This window comes from Mandrillus leucophaeus, unplaced genomic scaffold (genome assembly GCF_000951045.1).
Source record: "Mandrillus leucophaeus isolate KB7577 unplaced genomic scaffold, Mleu.le_1.0 Scaffold584, whole genome shotgun sequence".
Lineage (NCBI taxonomy): Eukaryota > Metazoa > Chordata > Mammalia > Primates > Cercopithecidae > Mandrillus > Mandrillus leucophaeus.
The window spans coordinates 441,488-465,448 of NW_012106297.1; the positions used below are offsets into that span (position 1 = coordinate 441,488).

General features: G+C 33.6%; 1 protein-coding gene across 2 annotated transcripts in view; it reads right to left on the reverse strand.

The window, feature by feature from the left end:
• TPR (translocated promoter region, nuclear basket protein) overlaps positions 1–23,961 on the reverse strand; it is a 62,671-nt gene that overhangs the window by 7,963 nt on the left and 30,747 nt on the right. Inside the window, exons 25-46 of one of the 2 annotated variants that reach the window (XM_011999156.1) lie at positions 23,754–23,870; positions 22,540–22,743; positions 22,076–22,260; positions 21,500–21,647; positions 19,419–19,556; positions 19,195–19,326; positions 17,845–17,975; positions 16,210–16,420; positions 15,188–15,331; positions 14,677–14,875; positions 13,513–13,718; positions 13,241–13,302; positions 12,502–12,710; positions 11,290–11,562; positions 10,335–10,483; positions 9,641–9,724; positions 5,664–5,864; positions 4,671–4,802; positions 4,332–4,422; positions 2,178–2,362; positions 740–808; positions 536–630 (exon numbers count right to left, since the gene is read on the reverse strand). In XM_011999156.1, coding sequence (XP_011854546.1) covers positions 536–630; positions 740–808; positions 2,178–2,362; positions 4,332–4,422; positions 4,671–4,802; positions 5,664–5,864; positions 9,641–9,724; positions 10,335–10,483; positions 11,290–11,562; positions 12,502–12,710; positions 13,241–13,302; positions 13,513–13,718; positions 14,677–14,875; positions 15,188–15,331; positions 16,210–16,420; positions 17,845–17,975; positions 19,195–19,326; positions 19,419–19,556; positions 21,500–21,647; positions 22,076–22,260; positions 22,540–22,743; positions 23,754–23,870 — 3,365 coding nt within the window. Of the gene's footprint in view, positions 1–535; positions 631–739; positions 809–2,177; positions 2,363–4,331; positions 4,423–4,670; positions 4,803–5,663; positions 5,865–9,640; positions 9,725–10,334; positions 10,502–11,289; positions 11,563–12,501; positions 12,711–13,240; positions 13,303–13,512; positions 13,719–14,676; positions 14,876–15,187; positions 15,332–16,209; positions 16,421–17,844; positions 17,976–19,194; positions 19,327–19,418; positions 19,557–21,499; positions 21,648–22,075; positions 22,261–22,539; positions 22,744–23,753; positions 23,871–23,961 lie in introns of both variants that reach the window. The other variant, XM_011999155.1, reaches the window with a different exon arrangement.

A 23,961-nucleotide genomic window follows, 5' to 3' on the forward strand; every position in this document is an offset into this window, starting at 1 on the left:
TAGTTAGTTGCTCATTTGCTTAGCTTCCACAAGAATACTATAAATTATGATCATTGTAATTACCAACACTTAACAACTATAAAGCAATTTATCATGAGTCAGGTAATATCCTAAACATGTTAACACAAATTAACTGATTCACCTAATTCTTTTAACTTATGCAACAGAAATTATTCTATTGTTATTCCCATTTTTAAAATGAAGGTGCTCACGAACAGAGAACCTAAGGAACTTGCTACTACTAGTTAACAGTAGAGTTAGGTTTCAAACACAGGCATTCTGACTCTAGAGGCCATGTTCTTAAACATTCTTATATTGTCTTTTACTTTAAATTCTTGGTAGAAGTAACTGTATGTCATTGACCTCTGTATAATTTTCCCCAACAATACATCCTCAACTGACCTACCACAAGTACTTATTAGTACATAATAGAGAGGGACTCAACAAATAATGAGTTAACCAAATGATAAACAAACTAACAGAGAAAGATTAAAAGTTTGATTAGTTACAAAATGTTTCCCTTTCATTAACTTACTGAATTGCTTCAGCAAATCCATCAGTACGATGTGGCACCACAAGAGTTGGAGTACTTGGAACTGTTCTGTCTTCATCATCAAAAAAATGCTGTTGCTAAAACAAAGATAGAAAACAGAGTTAACAGGCAAAACACCACACATATGGACTATACAAATATCTGCTGAAGAAATGAATTACTTTTACATAATGGGTAAGTACTTACCATGCCACCTATTCCTGGAGTCAACTGAAGCCCACGTCCTACAGACTGCCTTCGGGTCATCTGAATTCTCTGCATGTCAAGAAAAAGGAATTACATTTGCTTTAAGAAATGAGGCAATGAAACAAACACCAAATATTAACAGATACAGCTTATTATGCTGCCAACAAAATAGTTAGCAGATAGGTAATTAGGACATTTTCCCAGGAAAACCTGCCAAGAAATCTCTTTTAGTCAATGACAAATTTTTAACTATAGTCTCTAATATTAACCAATACAAATCATTCTATTAACCAACAGATCAATTATTAACCAATACTTAAATAAAAACAGATCTAATACCATCTTGCATGTAAACAAATTTAATTCCTATTTCCTTAGCTGGAAGTGTTAGCAAGTATTCATTTGGAGTTCAAACAGCAGTATTGCCTTTTAAACTGTTTTCCAGTTAAGACAATTCTAAATGGATAGATTGTATATATTTTTGCAGCCTCCATACATGATCCTTTAAGACTTGATATTCTCCCATCATGAAGTTATTTTCACTAGTGATATTTTAGTAGAATCTATATCTGACAGTGTTTACACATACTATTTTATAGGGTAAAATTTAAGCTAAATTAACAGAACCTTTGTGCTTTTCCTACTCTTTTTGCAAGTGCTTCTGATTAAGGGATGACCGACCCTACTACATGCTAAATATAAGGGGTCATACATACCTTCATTAAATTTAAAAGTTAAAATATGTGATTATCAACAAATGAGAAAAAATATTCTTAAGTACGACAGAAATTCCTTTCTCTTTTATAAATACGTGCACTGTACAGAAAGAAACCTTCAAACCAGACAATGGTGAGCTGCTGAAATGTACTTTAATTAAAACCCAAGAAAATCTTTCTTTTCTCACTTGAGAAATAACAAACAGAATTTTATTTGCTATGACTATAACCATTTCAACGTATGCACAACTTTTAGTAATGCTTGCCTTTCTAAACATCCCTCAGAGATTAGTTTCAGTTCAAAGAATTTTATAAAAATGTGCCAAAATACCAAAAAGTTCATGGGATTGCTAATTTAAAAAATCGAGAGAGAGAGAGAGAGAGAGAGAGAGAGAGAGAGAGAGAGAGAGAGAGAGAGAAATAGATCACCCTTAACTATTCACCTAAATTATGCTATGACTATAACCATTTCAACGTATGCACAACTTTTAGTAATGCTTGCCTTTCTAAACATCCCTCAGAGATTAGTTTCAGTTCAAAGAATTTTATAAAAATGTGCCAAAATACCAAAAAGTTCATGGGATTGCTAATTTGAGAGAGAGAGAGAGAGAGAGAGAGAGAGAGAGAGAGAGAGGGAGAGAGAGAGAAATACATAATGGAAAGGGAGAAAAGCCAAGATTTTTTTCAAGTTCATTTTTCCTACTGACCAGTACTTTTAATACCTGAACTGGTGGTCCCAACTCCTGAGGTGGAGCATGAATGGTCAGTCTTGGGGGAAGTGGATGTGGTGGGCGTCTAGGTGACTGAGGTGCTCGAGGGGCCTGTCTTTCAGATGCTGATGATGGCTGTTGTTCTCTAGAAACCTCCTGAGAAAAGGAAGATTCTGCAGCACCTGTATTTCCTTCACCTACAGGAAAAGAGAAATTTACTTTTGAACTGCTAAATTTACGACAAAAAAACTTGGACTATCCCTAGAAGTATAAATCTTGCCAACAGGAATGTTCACCGCTCTAATATTTTCAGAAGTAAAGTAGTGAGATGTGATGGAAACAAATGTGGGCTTTTATACCCAGAGATAATGGGATCTGTACTTATTAGCTGTGTGGCTTTGGGCATGTCCCTTAACCTCTTTGAGTCTATTTTTTGGTTGGTTAATAGAGCAAATGTAACCTCCAGGTATGGTCTTTCTAAAATGGTTTTTCTAAAGAGTTCAGATAATGAACATAAAGCCCTTAGTTCAACACATGATAAACATCTAATAAATTAAAATTAAAGTAAACATTTAATAAAATAAAACTAAAATTAACATTCAATAAATTTGGGTTACATAATTTTTAATAAAGTAGGCAAGTTGCCTAAAGGTTAGACTACTAGAGAATCAGTATAACAATCAAACAGGATAAAGACAGAGGAAAAGCCTTACAAATACATTTTTATCTTTTGGTTTCCCCGAATTTTGAATTTTCACAAATGTCTCTCAAATGTCTGGGTATTCTTCTACATACACTGTAGCAACAAAAGAAGCCATCTTCTACTATGAAAAGTTGAACAGGATGCCACAGAATTTCATAGTTTAAAAGTCTGAGGTCTAGATTCAGATCCTTGCTCTAATATCTAATACTTAAGCTACTTAGCTACTTAGTAAGCTATGTGACACCTCAAGTGACTTTACTTCTGCGATTCAGATTTTTCATTGGTACCTAAACCTTATTAAGTTTACTATAAGAATTAATTCAATACAAGTGTAGTTGCTTGAAATGTACTCAAATCCATCCATTAATTTTATTTGGGCCACTAGGCCTATTTTTGCTTGGCTGCAAAATAAAAAATAAAAAAAATAGGAAAAGGAAGGAAGGAAGGAAGGAAGGAAGGAAGGAAGGAGGGAGGAAGGGAAGGATGGAGGGAGGGAGGAAGGCAAGGCAGGCAGGCAGGCCTAGAGCAGCAAAAATTGTTCCCTCTATATTTCAACTATGTGATTCACAAAAAATGTTTCTTAATCTACGAATTGTTTATAAAATGTAAATTGTTGTTCAAAGTATATCAATTTCTCATCTCTCCTTAAAAGTAAGAATAGTATTACTTATTATATGGCTTAATATTCATTAATGTATTTTTTCTCTTAAAAAATTTAAAAGTTTAAATTTTTGTCTGTTCTTGCTTTAGTTAAAATGAGAATACACCTTGCCCTTTTAAATACCCAGGCCTCTACAGAAACCCAGATACGATATTTTCCCATTAGTCTAAACAGCTAAGGTTTTATTTACTATGTCAACACTAATGATTTTGGCTTCATATCAGTTGTTAGTTATCTATTATCCAGATAATCACTAATTCTTTAAAACACATTTCAAAATAAAATTATTTTCTACAACTTCCATACTCTTAATGCCCACAACTTTTCAGTGGACCTCTAGGATTTATCCTTTCCAAGATTTAACAAAATATATGCTACATTGATCCAAAAATCTTTTATTCATTGGAAAACCAGAACATATTGCAACGTTCCAATAGTCCCAAATGTTGAAGCATGCAGCTTGATTAGACTGACCTCCTCTGGTTGTGAATTGCTGTTACAAGTAGTCCCTAATTAAAGTTTTCCTCTTAATGGCAGCATACAGCATCTACAATACTGTAAGGGTTACAAAATGTTTGCATCTTATAGCAGTCCAATGAGGCAGAAAAAGTATAATGACAGCACCTAACAGTCATAAATATAGTAGACTTTTTATGACAGCATAACAGTCACAAAGCTAGAGCAGGGGCCAATCTCTTTCTTACCAATATGCTAAATAAATTTATGTATTATAATTAAGTGCAATTCTACTTTAGAAAATACCAGAGATATTCAATTCAAAAAAGACTAATAAAAATCTCACCAATGTTTTGCGAATCAGCAGCTCTCTGATTACCTTCACCTCCACCCATACTTTCTTCTGTTTCTGTACCTGGATCAGTCCCATCACCACCCTAAAAACAAAACGTGATAACATAATGCGCAAATAAAATAGGTACGTTAAAAAAACCAGACAGAATAATTAACCAAACCAAACCACAACAAAACAAATAACTAACAACAACAACAAAAAACAAAACAAATGAACAAAACCCCCAAAGGTTTTAGTGAATTTCATAAGCCTTTCTATATCCTTGGAAAACATCAAATTCAAGAAAGCTCTCAGAAAGAACTATGAACGGTCAAAATTCTAGCCAGTTACCTCAGCATCATCAGCTTCATAACCATCATTGCCATCGGCACTACCAGTTCCTTCATTACTATCTTCACCCTCGTCTCCCATCCCTGTGTCATCTTCATCTTCATCATCGTCTTCCTCATCCTCTTCATAATCCTAGTAGAAAGTTCCCCAGGTATAAATAAAAGTTTAGAATATGGCCCACATGCTCTGCATATCTAGATACCACACTTAGAAATTTAAGTGACGCATTAATCAGAAGATAGGAATTGTCCTGAGAGTTGTATGGGATTAGTATAGCACTACCAGATATCACAACTGTGATACTTACTGGAATTAGTACAATAATGATCAACTCTGAATTCTGTTTGCATGAGATTGTTCAAAGATAATATAGACCTTAGGTGTCAGCAAAATGTCAAGTGGTCCACTTTATTCTAAATTTAAACAGGTGGAGCTGAAGAAAATGATAAAATTACACTATATCAGGAGCTTTTAAAAAAATGTTGCTTTATTAATCTAAAATGAGAAGCTGTCAATATAAGATTTAAACCCCAAAATAAAATACACAGTTTGACTTTATATACATAAAATACACTTTATATATAAAAAAATGACAAAAATGACTTATGGGGCTCCAAGAGGAAACAAAAAATAATTCTTGTTTCTTCTTTTTATCTCCAGAAACCATAGCACTTACATTTAAAGCCATACAGTCACTTACCAATAAGACTTAAAATTAGGTCTAATTGAGAACAAATCCTAAAACACTCATGAATCATCAAAAAAACAAAATGAAACAAAATTTTAAAAATGGGCTTTCCATCACTGGCTCTACACTACTTTTCATTATAAAATGTTGATTTCTGAACTAACTAAGATAGAAGAAAAAAAACAATACAATCTACTTAAGGTGACTGGGAACCAGAATTTACAGCCAATGCATTAGTATCCCAAGGATCTGAGCACTTTCATCCAATAGTTTAAAAACACTAGATGATTTCAAATCAAATTTACCTCATGTTCTCCATCATTTTCATCATCATCCTCTTCTTCATCATCACTGTCAATTACAATGACATCATCTCCTTTGCCTTGACCATCCTGGGATGAAGTTGTTGTTTGCTGATCTGATTGAAGTGGTCCAAGATCTATTTGTAGAGACTGAGAGGTTTCTTCACTATCTTCCATAGGTGTATAATCTCCCTGGGTAACTCCCTTTGAAAATAAAAAAGCAAGAAAAAAATTAAGAGCCCTATAAAGATACCTAAAACTATATGTGAGGTATTATCATAGGTCAAAGTAAAGAGTAATGAGTACCTATGGACTAGCAGCATTTAATTTAATTTATTTTTTTTGAGACAGAGTCTTGCTCTTGTCACCCCGGCTGGAGTGTAATGGTGCAACCTCACCTCACCGAAACCTCCGCCCCGCTAGGTTCAAGCAATTCTCCTGCCTCAGCATCCTGAGTAGCTGGGACTATGGGCACCCCCCACCACGTCTGGCTAATTTTTTGTATTTTTAGTAGAGACGGGTTTTCACCATGTTGGCCAGGCTGGTCTCGAACTCCTGACTTCAAGTGATCTGCCCACCTTGGCCTCCCAAAGTGCTCGGATTATAGGTGTGAGCTACCTCAGCCAGCTGCATTTAATTTTAAAAATGGTACTTCAAGTATTTTTGAAGAAAGAAGACGAACCTTTGAGTTTCCTTAACGTCTTCCTGTAGAAGAATTATCATAAATCTTATTGGTTAATACTCCAAGAAGAAAAAGAGAAAAAAATATAAACAAACATTTATGTATTCAAAACTACTAGTGTGATATCGTACATCAGTGCTGTGAGACAGAAATATGTTATGTAATTTTAAATTTTTTAGTAGCCACTTTAAAAAAAGGTGAAATCAATTTTAATAATATACTTAACCAATATATCCAAAATATTTCCACATGTAATCAATGTAAAAATTATTAACCAGATATTTCACATTTTAAAATTTCTAAGTCTTCAAAAATCTGATGTATATTTTATATTTATATCAATCTGGACAGCCATTTTTCAGTTGCTCAATGACCAGTGCGGATAGTGTACAATACAGCTACAGACCAAAGTCAGAAAAAAAAAAAAAATACTCATAGGTCTGCAATGTTTTAAGAGAAGGTTTTCCCAAACTAGACCTAATTTGGAAATGCACTGAATAAATAAGCTATTACCATTGTCTTTTCACAAAGAAAAGCACTGAATACATAAGTTATTATTGTTGTCTTTTCACAAAGAACTTCTTCCCTCCCCAAAACTCCAATTATTCCAAGCCTTCACACCAAAATAAATATATCAGATACTAGATAATTTCTTGCTCAATCTATTTCCACAATTCTATTTTGTTAACTACTGAAATAAACTATTATTTTAACTTCCATTTATAACATTTACTATCAAAAGTTAAATGTCGTTTTGGCTTAAGCACTCACTAAAATCATTTTTTCATATAAGCCAGCAACAGTATCTTTTAAACTAAGACATTCATAAAAAATTACACATGCCATAATGGAAAAAATGAGTAAGTCATGATTTAATTTAAAAAGTGCCTCCAAGTGACATGCTTATTTCAGAAAAAGCATCACTTGTAAAGAACATCTGCTTCACTGTCAGAAAATCAGAAAAATAAACTGTTACACATTCAGTAGACAATGCTAGAAGGGTAGAATAAAAATCCAAATGGTATTTTGGAGTCACAGACAATTTTGCCAATTTCAAGAAAAAGCGTTCGCAGAAGATTTCAGTATAATTTAACCAAGTCTGACAAGAAAGCAGAAATTCACATCTTATTATTTTCAAATTATTATGTTCTTCAGAAACAATGCTCTCTAAAGGATAGATGAAAAAGATATCATTTATAGTACGCTCTGAATAACTTATCTAAAATGCCTGGGTCCAGAAGTGTTTCAGATTTTGGATTTTTTAGGATTTTGGAATATTTGCATATCCATAATGAGATATCTGTAAGATCCAAGCATAAATGCAAAATTCACTTATGTTCCATATATACCTTATACCCATAGCCTGAAGTTAATCTGACACAGTATTTTTAATAGTTTTGTGTGTAAAATGAAGTTCTGACTGTTTTGACTGTGGCCCATCACATTAAGTCAGCTGTGGAACATTACACATGTGGCTTGCACATTGGCACCTAAAAAGTTTTGAATTTTCAAATTAGGGATGTTCGACTTGTACTATATATTCATCTGAAGATTTAGTTTAGTGTTTTCAGTCAAAGAAAGCTGGTAAAATTAGCTTACAAAATTAACGCAGCTAAGAAACTAAAATTTACTTGCGATATGGCTATTTATGGTTAGCTTGAGATAATTCTTTAATTTTACATGGATAAAATAATTATAGCATAAGATGATTCAGAAAGTTTATCCAGAGAAAAGTACTATTTCAAGCTTAGGACAGTTGAAAACTACCTAGCCTGGGTTTGAATCTGAGTTCCAATGCTATGTGAACTTCGGTACACTACTTTATCTGGGTATCAGTTTCTGTAACTATGAGGTATAATGAAGATTAAATTAGTCAATAAATAAAAATTTCTTAGATCAACATTTGGCATATAGTAATAAGTTCAGTGTTAAATATTGATATTTAATTGCTATCATATATTGTGATCTGAGAGACCAAAATAGATGCCATTTTGTCAACTAAGACAAACCTAAAGGTTAAGGAAACAAAAGTTACCTGTAGGTCAAGGGTTCAGGGCCTGGCTGGCACGGCAAGTTTCTAAATTCGTATGTACAATTAAAAAAATACGACTTTGCTAAACTCCTCTAACTGGAGCTATCGGGCAAGTTATCAGACTTCTATCTCTGATTTACAATACAGACGACTACAACTCTGACTGTAGAGAGGACTGGCAAACAACTGCAGCAGACACCTTAAGCTAGTTTCAGCCTGCTTAAAGAGGCTGCGCACAAACTGTCTTTGTGTCCTGTAGTTCACCTTTTGTTCACTCTTCACATAAAGAGCCAGATTCCAGCTCATTTTAGTGCTAAAACCTTGCCCCAAAGTGAACACAGGATGTATATTATATAGGTTTACCTATTGTTCATATGCTCAGTCCCCCTCATAAATATGTATAGCTTTTTCCCCAAACCTGCTGAATATGTATGATTCTATTGTGTAATAAGGACCCTGTGAGGCATACAACCACACCTGTCCCTGCCCTGTGTGAAGACAAAACAATTCTGGTCCATGCTGGAGACTATCTCTTCCTCATTAGCAAAATGATATCACTAATAAAGCTCTCCTTTCTATTAAACAGTATTTAGCCACCCTGGGGGTCTTCTGGATGACAATATGAATTCTCATTTTGTGGGACAGAGGGAAGAAAGGAAAGTAATAATACCCTGAGTGCCTAATATGTGGCAGGTACTACTTTGTATTTTTTGACAAATGAGACAATGAAGGGAATTAAGGACATGCTTTACAGTCACAAAGCTCACCTCATGCTTTGTAACTTCAGGGTCTATATTCTCTCCACTAGTAAAACTGCTCTAGAGGAAACTCAATGAAAGATCAAAAAATGAAGAGGTGCATAAATGCATTTCCTCTTATGGATTACTTTAATTCTGTAAGGGAAATAATACAGGGGAGTAAGAGAGAAGCAGCAAATGGAGTACTATGAATTAACTCCAGACGCAACTAGCACTCTTGTATTCCATGTAATTAAAATAGTGAAAAATCTTGGCTCACAACTCTAAAAAATCTGGAAATCTGTACTATATATGAACAAAAACATTTCTTTAATGTAAGTTTAGAAGGCAGTACACTATACTCATAGGAGTAAAAGAAAGCAGACTCTGCAATGATTAATTTAATTTCATTAAATATAATAAGAACAAGTAAAAAAAAAAAAAAAGACCAAATAATGTTTCAATCTGTCAAAGCTAATTTCATTCATGAAAAGCAACAGTTTGCTACGTTAGGTATGTTTTTACTTACTTCTCCAATGGAATCTTGAGAATCCTGGTTGTATACCTGAGTCTCCACCTCTCCATCAGTACTTTCTTCTGCCATAACTTCTTCCTGTATCATAATACACTAATATATTAACCATATCAGTGTAGCAGATGAAGATGAAGGGTTACCTGTTTTTGTTAGTTCTCTCATTTGAAAAAACCCTTCAAATCTTTAATTTTATGAAACTATAGAAAAATAAAGAAAATTTTATTTAAAAATTATAATCACATTCCTCCTCAGTATACATAAAGGTTTATGAACATTAATACATGCTAATACAATTAATTTAGTAGCCTTAATGTTTGATTTGAAACCTGCTTCATTATAATTTAATCTTAACAACAAAAAGGAATATAATTTTGGTTAATCTTAGAAAAAGACAGCAGGTAACAGTTTATGTCCATGATATTTAAAAGCTGAGATGAAATTCAATTTATGTTTTTATAACTGTGTTTTTTTATTGAAATAGAAACAAATTAAAGATATGCAAGAACATAAAACACTGTTGGCAACAATACCTGGGTTGTCAGTGGAATCTTTGTAGAAAGTTCAGTAAAAGTGTTTTCCAGATAAAACATTTTGGTCCCAAAAGATTAATTTTCTCCAGGCTATAACTGAAAAGAGTACCTTAACTCTACTGGTAAAGGTTAAAATCGACAAAAAGAACTTTATGCACCTCAGTTCCTACGGGTGTAACGCTTTTCAACTTCTTTGGAAGAGGCATTTCCACTGTATCATCAGAGACTTGGTCTGATGCTTCTATGGTGCTATCCTCTTCCTCTTCACGTGTACGCTTTGGCAAAGAAGAACTGGGGGTAGCTGAAACTTTGAAATTACATAAATCTTGAATTAGAGCATGATCATAACTCGATTTAGATAAAGATAATTTACCCAATACAGTCACTTAACTAAAGGAGAACACAGTAAACATTTAATTGTACAGACTACTAAAATACACTCAACCAACTCCTAGATCAATGCATCAACATAATTTGTTTCTGCTAAGCTATGGGTAAACAAAGAGCAACTTACGCTCTGAGTCAATGTTTTTATACCAACCCACGCTTTGCTTAATAAAGTCAACCAATTTTTACAATATATCTGATTCACTGAGATTATACTAATATGTTGTTATTTACAAAGTTTACATGGGACCTTCTACAAAACTCAGGACTCCTTGAATAAGAAAAAATGTACACTATATGTAAATCAGTATATAGTCTTATCTTAGGTGTCTTTTAGTCCTCTGGCCCTCCGTTAAATTACATACAATATGTTTTATGTTAATAGGTAAAACCAGTAAAAAAAGTAACTGGAGGGGGAGAATCATCTTAATGACAAACAACTGATCTAAAATAGTCATATTCAGCAGTAAACATGAAATAAAATGTTAGTAATATATTCGTTCATTCTAATATCTGGTAGAAAGCAAGTATGCACAGAGAGTACTTGTGATATGTATTATAATACATATAAGATATCATAATTGCATAGGTTTACTTAACTTCATTTGTACAAAGATACTCAAGATATATATACTCAAGATATACTCAAGATATATAACTCAAGATATACTCGAGATCTTATAAATGCATAGGTCTACTCTGACTTCATTTTAAAATTAATCTTACCTGTGCCAAATACTGCTGTGGAAGTAGAAGGCCGCTCAACTGGTGAACTCTGAACAACCTCTACTATGTTTGAAGATAACTCCTGATTGACAGGCTCAATCTGAGGATGACTCTGTTGAGTGGGTTGCACAAAAGCTGTAGCCTGTGTTTGTTGCTGAACAGTTAAAATAGGTTGAGAGATAGAAGGCTGGACATTAGGACTAGTAGAACGAACAGACCCACTTGTGCTTCCAAAAACTGGAACATGTTCCACAGGCCCTTCTGACTGCATAGCTGAAAAAATAATTATAATGCTGAATATAAGACTTCTACTTTCATCAAAACTGAAATTATCTTTCCCTATTCTGCGGTAAACGTCACCTTTCACAAGGATTCTCTTGGCACTTAGTAGACAAATACACTGTGGGTAAAGGTGATGTATTATGGATTTTTATATTCCCTATGTAATTGATATGTAGCATGCAATAAAATGTTGGCTCAATTAAATAAATAAGTATCTGAAACTGATTTTGCATCTACTCATTTAAATTACTGTTGAATAAAATTAATGAAATTAAGCTCGAAGTATAATTAGAATTTTTCATTAAGCATCATTTTGTTTTTAATTGATAGATAGTAAATGTAATTAGTAATATATTTAGTTTATTGGATGTAGTTGAAATAAAACATTCTGTATTTTCATAGCACAGATACACTTGAATAATTTACTGAATTCTAACATTTATCAAGATAAGAATATAAGGAACTATGCAGGTAGCAAAGTTTTACTGAACACCTACTGTGGAGTTAGGTAAAGGGATTAAACAATAAGAAGCCAAGAATTTTGCCCTTGAGGAGCTCAATGTAGTGGAGTAAAAACGCATGTATACCACAGAATAAAATACAAAGTTGTAACTGCTGTAATGAGTAACAGAATGTCATGGGAAAAAATTGAAGAAAGCAATGAAATGGTCAGGTTCAGTGAGAAAGCAATGTTGGGTTGAGCCAGTAATTCAGTATGATTTTCCAAAGTGGACTTCATATATTCTTTGTCATTACAAGTGAAATTTTTGGTCCTAGAAGTATGTACTGCAAATATTAAGCATCCATTTTTATAATGACATTGACTTCAGCTGTACTGGACGCTTCATTTATCTTTGAAATTACTGTCATTTTCCCATAATAAATCTAAATAAGCAACCAGTCTAATCAGATCTGTATTATTTTACTAACCTTCCTGTGATTCCACTTGTGTAGTGGGCATCACTGTAGCTGTTGGGGTAGTAGTGGGATTTGTAACAGTTGCAGGTGTAACCATTGGGCGGATACTCGCCCTGGGTGTTGACTTATTTCCAGCCAAAGCTGCAGCTGTCACTTTACTTGGAGTAGACACAACAGGAGTTGGCTTGATATTGGCTGTTGGTGGGTCTGAGGTGCTGGCACTAATAGAGGAGAAAATGCAAGAATAATTAATAACAAATTATTACACAAATACTTTTAAAAACACAGTGAGTACAGGTCTCTATTTTTTTGTTCACTAAATATTTCAGAGCCTTACTAAAGCTGTTTTGAATTTAAGCATTAAAAACTATACAGGGAATGCTCCAGTGTGGTGCATCCTGACAATGCAGAATGTATCCAGCTGCTGAATTGCTGAACCCAAGTCTCAGCCCAGCATTTTATATCTGTCATCATGTAACATCACGGGGAAAATCAGTAGCAGCCTTAGAACCCAACTGTAAACTAAAAGATGAGAGATGTTTTCTCTGTCACAAAGCTTCATCTGATAGGACTGAAAGTATGCTGAAAACAAGTTGGCAAACACATGATACAGTTTTGCAGAGAAAATAACTCTTTAGTGTATGTTTTTACAATAGAGTACACAGATTTCTGTTTCCTAAACAGAAAGATCACTAGATATTCCCCGAGCTTTAAAAGAAAAATAACAGACTATGAAATAACTAAAACTCACATTCCTCTTTCACCAGAAGCTGGAGTTGTTTTCAACGTGATCTGTCTCTGCTGTTCAGGGACCTATAAAGAGAAAGCTCTTGATTGTTGTTCCTAGCCCACAAGAGTCCACTAAAAATGCTACAAAAAATATTTCACTATTGTTAATTCTCTCTGCATACATTGAATTTTAGCCAAAATTCACTCTGACAAAGGCTCCTATGTCACCAGGCACTTTCAAGTAAAATGTACAAAGAAAAACAATTTGTTACTTAAGCAGAATTAGCTAATCACCTTATTAGAAGGTTCTTGAGGCTCATCTCTCTGCTCAAGGTGTCTCTCTTGATGCTCCCTGAGTTCTCTTTCCAAGCGACTAATTCGACCTTCATATTGGGACTTTAGAGCAGTAATACGAACATCCAATTCATCTTTCTGCTGATCTAAGGCTCCATTCCTTTGTTTAAGCTCCTCATTTTCTTTAGTTAGCTGATCTTTTACACCTAAAGAAGTAACCAGGTGATTATATTAATATTATAATCAAACATTTAAAACAACATTTATGCACTTAATTGACACGTGGTCACATCAGATTCTACTACTATAACATCTACATTAGTTATGATATACTATACATCTCAATGAGCAAAGTTCTAAGTACATTCATGGTTTAACTTATTACTAGAATATAAAATATACTTACTCCAACATAAAAATTTACTTTTTCCTAACTAAAATCTCAACAAACTAAAGATCTGAGTTAGCAGAAGCCCTTTTATATTTCAATGTATCATTCAATTCATTATTATGAATTGCAAAATTTTTATTTCATATAATCTACAGCACTATTTAAAAATAATTCAAGAACTTTTAAAATCAAGTAAGTTGTTAGGACATTGTCTTAAAGATCATTTAAAAAAAAATGCCTGTAACAAAACCCAACTGATTTGACATTTTATTTCTACTCAGCAGACTGACAGGCAAGGCTGAATAAACCCCTGAGCCTTGAAGAACTAGGTTCTTCATAAATTTGACATGATACTCTCCCCGAAGAGCTAGAGGGGCCCTCTACCATATGAGGCACAAAAAAATCCCTGGACTGGTAAAGATCTTTATGCAGTCTACATAAGGTGTGTAGGCAGCATGGTCTGGGCTCAAAGGATCTCTGTCACAAGATAAAATTGTTATTCATGAAAGCAGAAGGATAGCAGTACTCCATTATCTATTGTCAGCCAACAATTGAGAAAAATTTCATCATATCAAGGACATCCTCATCACTTGAAAATTAGGATTGCTCTTTGTGTCCAACTAATTATTCCTAATATTTAAAGCGCACACACACACACAGACACAAACACACCCTTCATAGTAGATACCTTTTATTTCTATTCCATTTAATTTTAAGCCTGCAACACACAACCAACTTTCACTACCAAGTTCAAACTTTAAACAGGTATTTACCAGCTAAGTGTGCAATTTTTGATTTTGCTGCTACAATAGCTTTTCTGGTTTTTTCTTCCTTTTCAGTTATCTGTTGTCGGAGCTGTTCCTCCTGTGTGGTTCTATCTTGAAGATCCTGACGAAGTCGTGAAAGTTCAGACTGAAGTTGCACAGTCTGTTCCTGGAGATTTCTTGCTTCTGTCTCTTTTTCAGATAATGTCTTTAAAGGAAAACAAAGTATTCACCATGGAATTCAATCATTTCAATATAAACTGTATGTGGTAGCAACTTAAAGTATAACTTATTAATTTGCTCTTTAAAAGATTAAATAGAAGCATAAAAATGGTGGTTAGACCAACTAAATGCACACCTGAAGATGACTGGGTACTACTTACTTACACGAGCCATTCCAAGTAAAACGAATAAAATGAATCCATTCCCACATGGTAAGAGAAACTGTCAGTAGTTAGTACATATTTCTTCAGGTGTATAACAGGAAAGAATTAGGAACAGACTGTTCTCACACTCATACCTTCTGCAGATTCTCTACTTGACTCTCGAGTGATTTTGATTTTGTTTCAGCTTGGTTGAGTGTTTCTTTGAGTTCCTGCATTTCCTGGACTAAAATATGCTGTTCCTGATGGTCTCCAGAGGACTGAGCCGATGTCTCCATAACCTAAGACAACAAACAGTAATAATACACTTACATATTTACGTTCAGTAATTCCATTTCTGCAAGTTTGTCTAAGAAAATAATCACAGCTTTGCAAAGAAACTTTATCCTTGAAGGTATTCGAAACAGAATTTTCTATGAAACAACTGTAATCTCCAAAAACGGGGAACTAGTTGTGGTTTTCCACATAACTGAATACTAAACAGCTAATCAAAATGATGCATTATAGTTGAATTTTCAACACTGAACTGCATTTTCATAATAATGAATCAAGTGAAAAAAGCAGACTACAAAATAATATAAGCATATAATATTATTTCTTTGAAAAAACACATCGCTTATATGTATGAAAAGGGATACTAATGTACTAATAGTGGCTAAAACAAAGGGGTAGTAATTGCGAATTTTTTTCTTTATTTTCTAATCCAACATGTAATAAATACGTAATTCTCAATATACAAATTCCTTACCTTCAGGAATTAAAAACAACATTTAGATTCAACATATAAATATAATAAAGATTTCTGAATTTTTTTGATAGGTGGTTAACATAAATAATTTATTTAAAACTATACAAAACCTGATTAGTCATCATTTTTTAATATCCAATTGTAATTACCAATGAGTTATAAGAACATAGCTTTGAAAATGGAGAGTACTTGAAAGGTGAAAACTGAACCAAAATATATCTAGTATTTACCAAAATTTGTGAGTTTATAATGCATTTTCACCATATTAAAGAACTAATCTTAAATAAAGATATCATATATGGTTACACGAGTTTAGTATCTGAAAGCTAGTAATATTCAAAATTACAAAGAAATAAGATTTCGTAACATTCATCCTAATTTTTTTTTGTAAGAAAAGCTTCTTCAAAATACCTTATCCTGTTGTGCTTTAAGTTCTTCATACTGAGTCTTGTACCTACGTCCAATTTTCTTTACTTGAGTAATAGTTTTGACTTTTTCTTGGATATCAATTATTTTGGCATCTAAGTCCTTCTGGATGGTTTCCTTTTCAGTTCTTACTTTATTTAGATCTTCCTTCAGACTCTGAATTAAGTTCTGGTTGTTAGTCAAAGATGCATTTGATCTTTAAAAAATGGAGGAAAAAATAAAGATTTTTCTTTCAAATTTTGAAGTTCAATGTAACTTTACGTTATACTGCTTTAATAAAATTTTTTTTTTTGAAAATCCTAAAAAATACCCACATACTTCAAAGGTAAGAACTTACAAATTTACAGCCCTTAGGCAAGATCTTATTACATAGGTTTACATGTGCATTTTAGAGATGAGAAAAACGGAGTTACTAGTGGTCAAGTAACATGCGCAATTTCACAAACTAAAATCAAGTGACGGTACTCAGATTTTAATTCAGACTTGCTTGAGAGTAAAACCCACCCTCTTTCTACTGCATTGAGTATTGTCAAATTTTTTCTGTAAAGGGCCGGATATTAGAATATGCTATACTTTGCAAGCCACAAAGTCTTTGCTGCATTTTTCTTCAACAATGCTTTAAAAATATAAAAATCAGTCTTGGCTTATAGGCTGTACAAAACCAAATCATGGGTCACATTAGGTCTGTGGGCTATAGTTTGCCAATGCCTGTACTATATCCTGGACTGAACTTGAAATTAGATGGCCTGAATTAAGAGTATGGGTTAATTTTGAACTGAACTTGAAATCAGATGGCCTGAATTAGGTAGTCAATCTTTTTGAATCTTAGGTTCTTCATTTTTAAGATTAAAATATAACTCTTCTACTTAACATGCTAGACTATTGCTACAAAGAGAATATATATACACATGTATGTATAAAAAACACACAAATTTGTAAGTTGCAAAGCAATATATAGATGGGGTCATGATATGGACAAATTACACTAAAGCTTAAGAAAAGGTAAACCAGAAACATTAATATTTAATTTCTTAATTTTAAAGGGGCAACACTTTGCTATTAGTTCATGCAAGAAAAAATTAAGACTTAAAAACTTCCCTTGGCCAGGCATGATGGCTCATGCCTGTAATTCCAGCTCTTAGGGAGGCAGAAGTGGGAGGACAGCTTGAGCCCAGGAGTTTGAGACCTGCCTGGGCAACAGAGGGAAACACTGTTCTCCACAAAAAGGAAAAGCCAAAGCAATAAAACCCACTTCCCTTACAGAGTCACAAATATCAGCTAACCAAAACAACAACAACAACAACAAAAACTACTTGTAAAAGTCTTTGATAGCTATAAACTTAGCTTTAGACTTCTACTGAGTAGCTCTTTAAAAAATAAAATACAGAGAAATAATTATCTATAATGAGGATATTCTCATACATACTTTATATATGAAGGCATAATATTAAATCACTGCTTGACTCTACAAAGTAGACGCAAGTCAGATATGAGTGCTCTAGCACGTTCCATTCTTTCTTAAACCACGGGGCAGGCACTTGGGGAGTCATGTAAGTAAGTAAAATAAACTTCTTTAAGATTTTATATATTATATATGATTTAAAGCTTCTTTCAATATACCTTGCAATTTCAGCTTTAAGTCTACCAATTTCTTCTGTCAACTGCTGAATACGCTTAGTATGAACTTCCTTTTCAGAAAGGAGCTTCCGATATTCTTCTGTATCTGGATCTTTCTGTTGACTTACTAGATGCTAGAATAACAAAAATGCTTACTTGATTTTTTTAGGTTTTATGAAACAAATGTGCTATAATAAAATGGAAGAATATCTGATTATGTTTACATTACGTTACTTGCATGTAAAGTAATCAAGCATGGAACTACAAGATACTAAGATCAAACTTAGCTTTGGTTTGACTAAGAAGTCTAGCCAAAACGGAAGAGGAAAACAAATCAAATGTCATTAACTGCTCATTATATTTTCATATTTGTGAATAAACATTTCAGATTAGTTAGAAGCCAAATAAAGGGATCCAAAGAATCAAAACTTTCAATATTAAGTATCTAATTTCATTGAAGTGACATTTAAAACAAAAAAAATGTAGATAATGCATTACAAGTTAAACACACAAACCTTCTGTAGAGGCCATTTTACAAATGAGGAAAACTAAAGCTCCAAGAGGTTAAGAAACTCTCCCAAGTCATATAACTAGTACATGCAAGGCAGATTTCTAACCTTTTGTTTGAATAAAGAGCTGAGTTTCTAACCACAGTATGTTAACATGGTTTCATCTCCCTAAAAACGTTCCAGTGAACAAGTCTTTTTAAAGTGCTTCAATAAATTCAATAAAGTATACAGATTCCTAGTTTGCTTTTTTTTGAGACAGCGTCTCCCTCTCTCACTCAGGCTAGCATGCAGTGGCATGATCACAACTCACTGTAGCTTCGACCTCTTAGGCTCAAGTAATCCTCTGGCCTCAGCCTCCCAAGTAGATGGGACTACAGGCATGCACCACCATGCCCAGCTAATTTTTAATTTTTTGTAGAGATGGAGTCTCACTACATTGCCCAGGCTGGTCTCAAACTTCTGGGCTCAAGCAATCCTCCCATCTTGGCCTCCCAAAGTGCTGAGATTACAGGCATGAGCCACCATGTCTGGCCTCAGATTTCTATTTTCATGTGTAAAAATATTTTAGAGATAAAATGAAAGCCTAAAACTTTTAAATTATGGAAAATAAAGTAACTGCTTTTTAGAAATGTATATAATGTAACAAATTTTTAATAAATTGGGTTATAAGTTTAACATGTCAAATATTTACATGTGTTAATAACGTAATACATGTAAATAATAGACTTCCACTAATAAACACAGTAATTTTCACTAGTTCCTCAAATATCTTTATCCCCCTAAGTTTCCCCTATTATTAAAAACACGCGTTTCCATGTTTTGTAAGAGTTTTAACTGCATTTACCTGGTTACGTGCTTTCCAACGTTTGACATCCTCTTCTAACAGCTTCTTTTCTGCCTGCAACATACCGCTTTTCTCACTCAGCTCAGCATTTGCTTCTTGTAAGGGTAAAATATCTAACTCCAGTTTCCTTACCTGAAAGTCATGCCAATATTTAACAACAAATGTAAAAATTCATTTATTATTAAAAATAACATGCTTCCACTCTTGATAACCAAGCAACAAACCTTTGCTTGCATTTGCTGTAGATCCTGTTCTAGTCTCTCCTTTTCTTCTCTTAGCATTTTATTGGTCTCCATAACTACATTCATTGTTTCAGTTTTCTTCATCAGTTCTTCATGCTGAGCCATTGTTTTTGCAGTTACCTAAACATGTCAAATAAATATACATACCAACATCTAACAATAGTTGAAAGTCTACCTGTTCCTATGAGCTCAAATCCTCCCTACAACAAAGTAAAGAGGATTTAAGTTTCAACTTTTAGAACTAAAATTTTTGAAAGTTCATGTTTACTTTTCTGTGAGGCATGCTAACTGCACAGTTTAAACAAATACAAGAATTACAAAGATAAAAGTGAAAAGATGCTACAAATCCCACCAACAAAGTATTAACATTAGGTAAAAACATCAATCCAAATCTCTATTTTTTTTTCTTTCTGTATCTTTTTTTTCCTTGCTGCACTAAATTCAGTATTAGTTCTAAAATGTTATTTTAATCTCAGTTTATTCCCTCTTGTTCAGAAATCTCTTTATTTTGATCCTTTGTTTCATCACTTTGGTTATGAAAAATTTTACCGAATTATCTGTGAAGAATTTTTTCCTTCTCATAGGGTATAATTATCCATCTTTTGCATTTGGTATATTACTTTCTTCCCCCACTATTTCTAAAGCTATAGCATATTTCATGGTTGCCATGCTATACTGTTCAAGCTTAGACAGACATTATATTATTATTATTATTATTGTTTTATTATTTTTTGAGATGGAGTCTCGCTCTGTCGCCTAGGCTGGAGTCCAGTGGCACGATCTTGGCTCACTGCAAGCTCCGCCTCCCGGGTTCATGCCATTCTCCTGCCTCAGCCTCCCGAGTAGCTGAGACTACAGGAGCCCGCCACCACGCCCGGGTAATTTTTTTATATTTTAGTAGAGATGGGGTTTCACCGTGTTAGCCAGGATGGTCTCGATCTCCTGACCTCATGATCTGCCTGCCTTGGCCTCCCAAAGTGCAGGGTTACAGGCGTGAGCTACCGCGCCCGGCCCATTATATTACTTTTCATATAATCTATGTTACTTATTGACTCTCTTCTTCCTATATTTAAGAGTTGGTTTCCCCCTGTGAACTTGTTGGTGGGCAGGCATTTTCTAGTATTTACTTTCTATAGCCCAAAGGAAAAAAAAAAGAAGCAGAAAAGACTGAAACAATATGCAATCTTTGTTACAGACTCTGATTCTGTCCCTTTTCCTCCAAGTATTAACTCCATTGAACTGGAGGCTCTATTATTTCCATGGTGAGATACATTTGAATTAAACAGGATATAATTCTGGAAACTTTAGCTTCTGCTGAACACATAAATCCCATAAACTTCATTATTTACTTTTCCCTGTTCAATGGTTTCTTAACAGTCATTTTGACTACTTATCAGTTAAAAGAGGTGAATGTTTTAAGATCTTAATTTCCTTCCTTCTAGATGTGGGGGTATATTACTGTAGTTCCTAAGAATGAAGTAACTCAACAATAAGTTTTGGGTGGTAGTGTGCCGTAAGGAGTCAAGCTTGTGTTATTACCATACATTTCACTACCACAGCTTCTTTTCCTTTGGTTGTTAGTTTTTACTACTTTTTGCTCCTTGGGTGAGAAAGATATTCTGTAGCAGTTTAAATCACTTTATCCTAGAATGACTATCCACATGTATAAACCATAACTATAATAAATTAAGACAGCTGGAATTTATTAAGCACCCACTACATACCAGACATGCTTTTGAATGCTTCATGTGCACAAACTCAATTAATCCTCATTATTATCCAAATATTACAGATGAAGAAACTAACAGCAGGGAAGTTAAACAATGTACTCAACGCCACAGCTAATGGTATGAAGCTAGAATCTGAAACCAGGCAGTGTGGTTACAGAGCCTTTACTTTTAAGCACTATACTATATTAGTGTTTAACAAAAGCTTAATGAATTTGTAAGTTTAGAAGAATGCTTACTTCAAGTTAAATTTTACGTTATGCTAAATAGTAGAGATACAAATGAGTGTTTCTCTTTTGATTTAACAAATGCTTTCTTGAAGCTTACTATACCTACCTGGACTTTCTCCCTTTCAGCATTTAGACTATCTTGCAGTTCCTGCAGCTCTCTTTCTAAAAGTTCAACCCTTTGTCGATAACGCAGACTCTCAACCTGAGCCACCTCAAACCTAGTTTCAGCAATTTCTTTTTCTCGTCGTATAAATCTACAAAAATACAGATATTAAAATTTTATGTGAATTTTAAAAAGCCAACATTTCAAAACTTGGATAATTTGGTAAGATGACAAAAATCATTGACTTTAATAACTATTTCACATGTTTTTATTAATAATAAGCAATAATGGGAAATGCATTTCTATTTTCTTTTATAGACACTGGCTTTAGAATGTTCATCTCTAAAATGATCTGAAAGGCATTTAGGTTTTCAAGAGAAATCTGCTCTAGTTCCTACTATCAGATTCAACTTATTAGTCACTTATTAGTATGTGTAAATGTTGAAAGTTATGAGTTTTTTGACAAATAGAAGAATGAACTTTGTATCAAAATTATGTATAATCTCTTTAATTTATGATTTGTAGTTTTATTTCACAGTTGTTATACCACAGAAATGAAGCAGTAAGAACATGATTTACCTGAGAATTTCCAAAATTTGTTCTTGAGATTTTCCTTCTTCACTGAGAGATACATTCAGTGGTCCTTGTACACCTTCTTTCACAGAGGCCACGACCTTGTCACTTAATTTTTCGATCTGATCATGAAGTAATCTGTTTTGTTTCTCCAGATCTTCACAGCGACATACACATTTGGAAACTTCATCCTGCAAGCCAAGAGTCTATCAGAATAGCAGATTTTCCAATACACATTTTAAAAAACAACTTGGTCAGGCACGGTGGCTAATGCCTATAATCCCAGCTACTTGGGAGGCTGAGGCAGGAGAATTGCTTGACCCGGGAGGCACAGATTGCAGTGAGCCAATATCACGCCATCGCACTCCAGCATGGGTGACAGAGCGAGACTCCATCTCACAAAAAAAAAAAAAAAGAAAAAAAAATTCTTTGAATTCAACTGAACATTCTATTCAGATTTACAATTATACCTTTAACATTCTCTCTCTTTCCTCCCAAGATGCTTTACACTCCAACAACTGTGATTCTGCTTTCTGTGTTGTTTCTTCCAAATGCTGACGGACTGATGCCATTTTTGAAACCTGCTCCTTCGCAGCTTGTAGAGCTTCAACATCAGCAGCATGCAGCATCAATTCTCTCTCATACTTATTCTGAGCTTCCACAGCTATTTTAGCCTATAAGAAATTATTTCCCAGTTGATACCAAAGATCAAAAATCCATAAAGCTAGCTAGCACTTTTGGAAAAGATACACATTGAACTTTTTAAATAATAAAAGTAAAGACAATCTAAATGTAGCAAAATAAGAAATTAAAAGTTAATGCTTTAGCTACTTAATGAAATATAATAAAACTGTCAGAAATGAAACTTAGAAGATGGTAGCAATTTGGACAAACTTTCCGATATAAGTAACTAAACATAACTCAGCTATATAAATACTAAATTATAGATCCACTGATTTTAATGAAATTTACTTTGAAGCAGTTCCCTGTATTACATTTTAAAATAGTGGTATACATGTTACATATATATAGGCAATAAAGAATAGTAACCAAATGAATAGCTATTAACATGACACCCAACTTAAAATAAGAACATTACCAATATCCTCAAATGTATTCCTATCCCATCCTACCATTTTAGTAACTCTGACTCCTGAATTTTTATCATTTCTTGTTCATAAAAAAATTATAAAAAGTTTCAACACATGTGTGCACATACATACATACACTCAAACTAATGAGACTTTTTTTAACACTTTATAAAAAGCAGTATACAGATATATGTGCAAACTTAGTAATGCATTAACAATGTTATCAAGAGGTTTTTGTTTTGTTAAGGAAAGGCTGTCTCTAATCAATTGTATCTATAATTTTATAACCGGATCTAGTGAAGGACAATAGTAAAATAATTTTCGCAAATAAGAGCCAAGTACAAATTTTAGTCTTCTACTCCTGTTTTTGTTTTCCCATTGTCAAGATTGCTTTGTTAACGAATATTGCACTATGTATTTATTTTGAGGCTTCATCTATACTTTTCAATTTGTCCTAAGTTCCACAAAAGTGGAAATAATCTTGAATTTTTCCAAGGTCCACCAGTTCTCATAATGCATAAATATACTTCAAGAATCATTCTCCAGGATCAAAACTCATTTCTCAATTAACTGGCTATAAGAGCACCACTTACTTGTTCCTGACAGTCACGTCTGGCTTGCTGCTCATTACTTAAAGCTGTGCTTGCTCTCTGAAGAGCTTCTTGTACTTCATTCTGAACACTAGAAAGTGTTTTTTTCAATTCAGATAACTAAGTAGAAAGAACAAGATTAAAACCAAAATTAATTGCAAACTTACTTGGAAAATACTGTATTGTAGTGTTACTATACTGAAGGCTCATT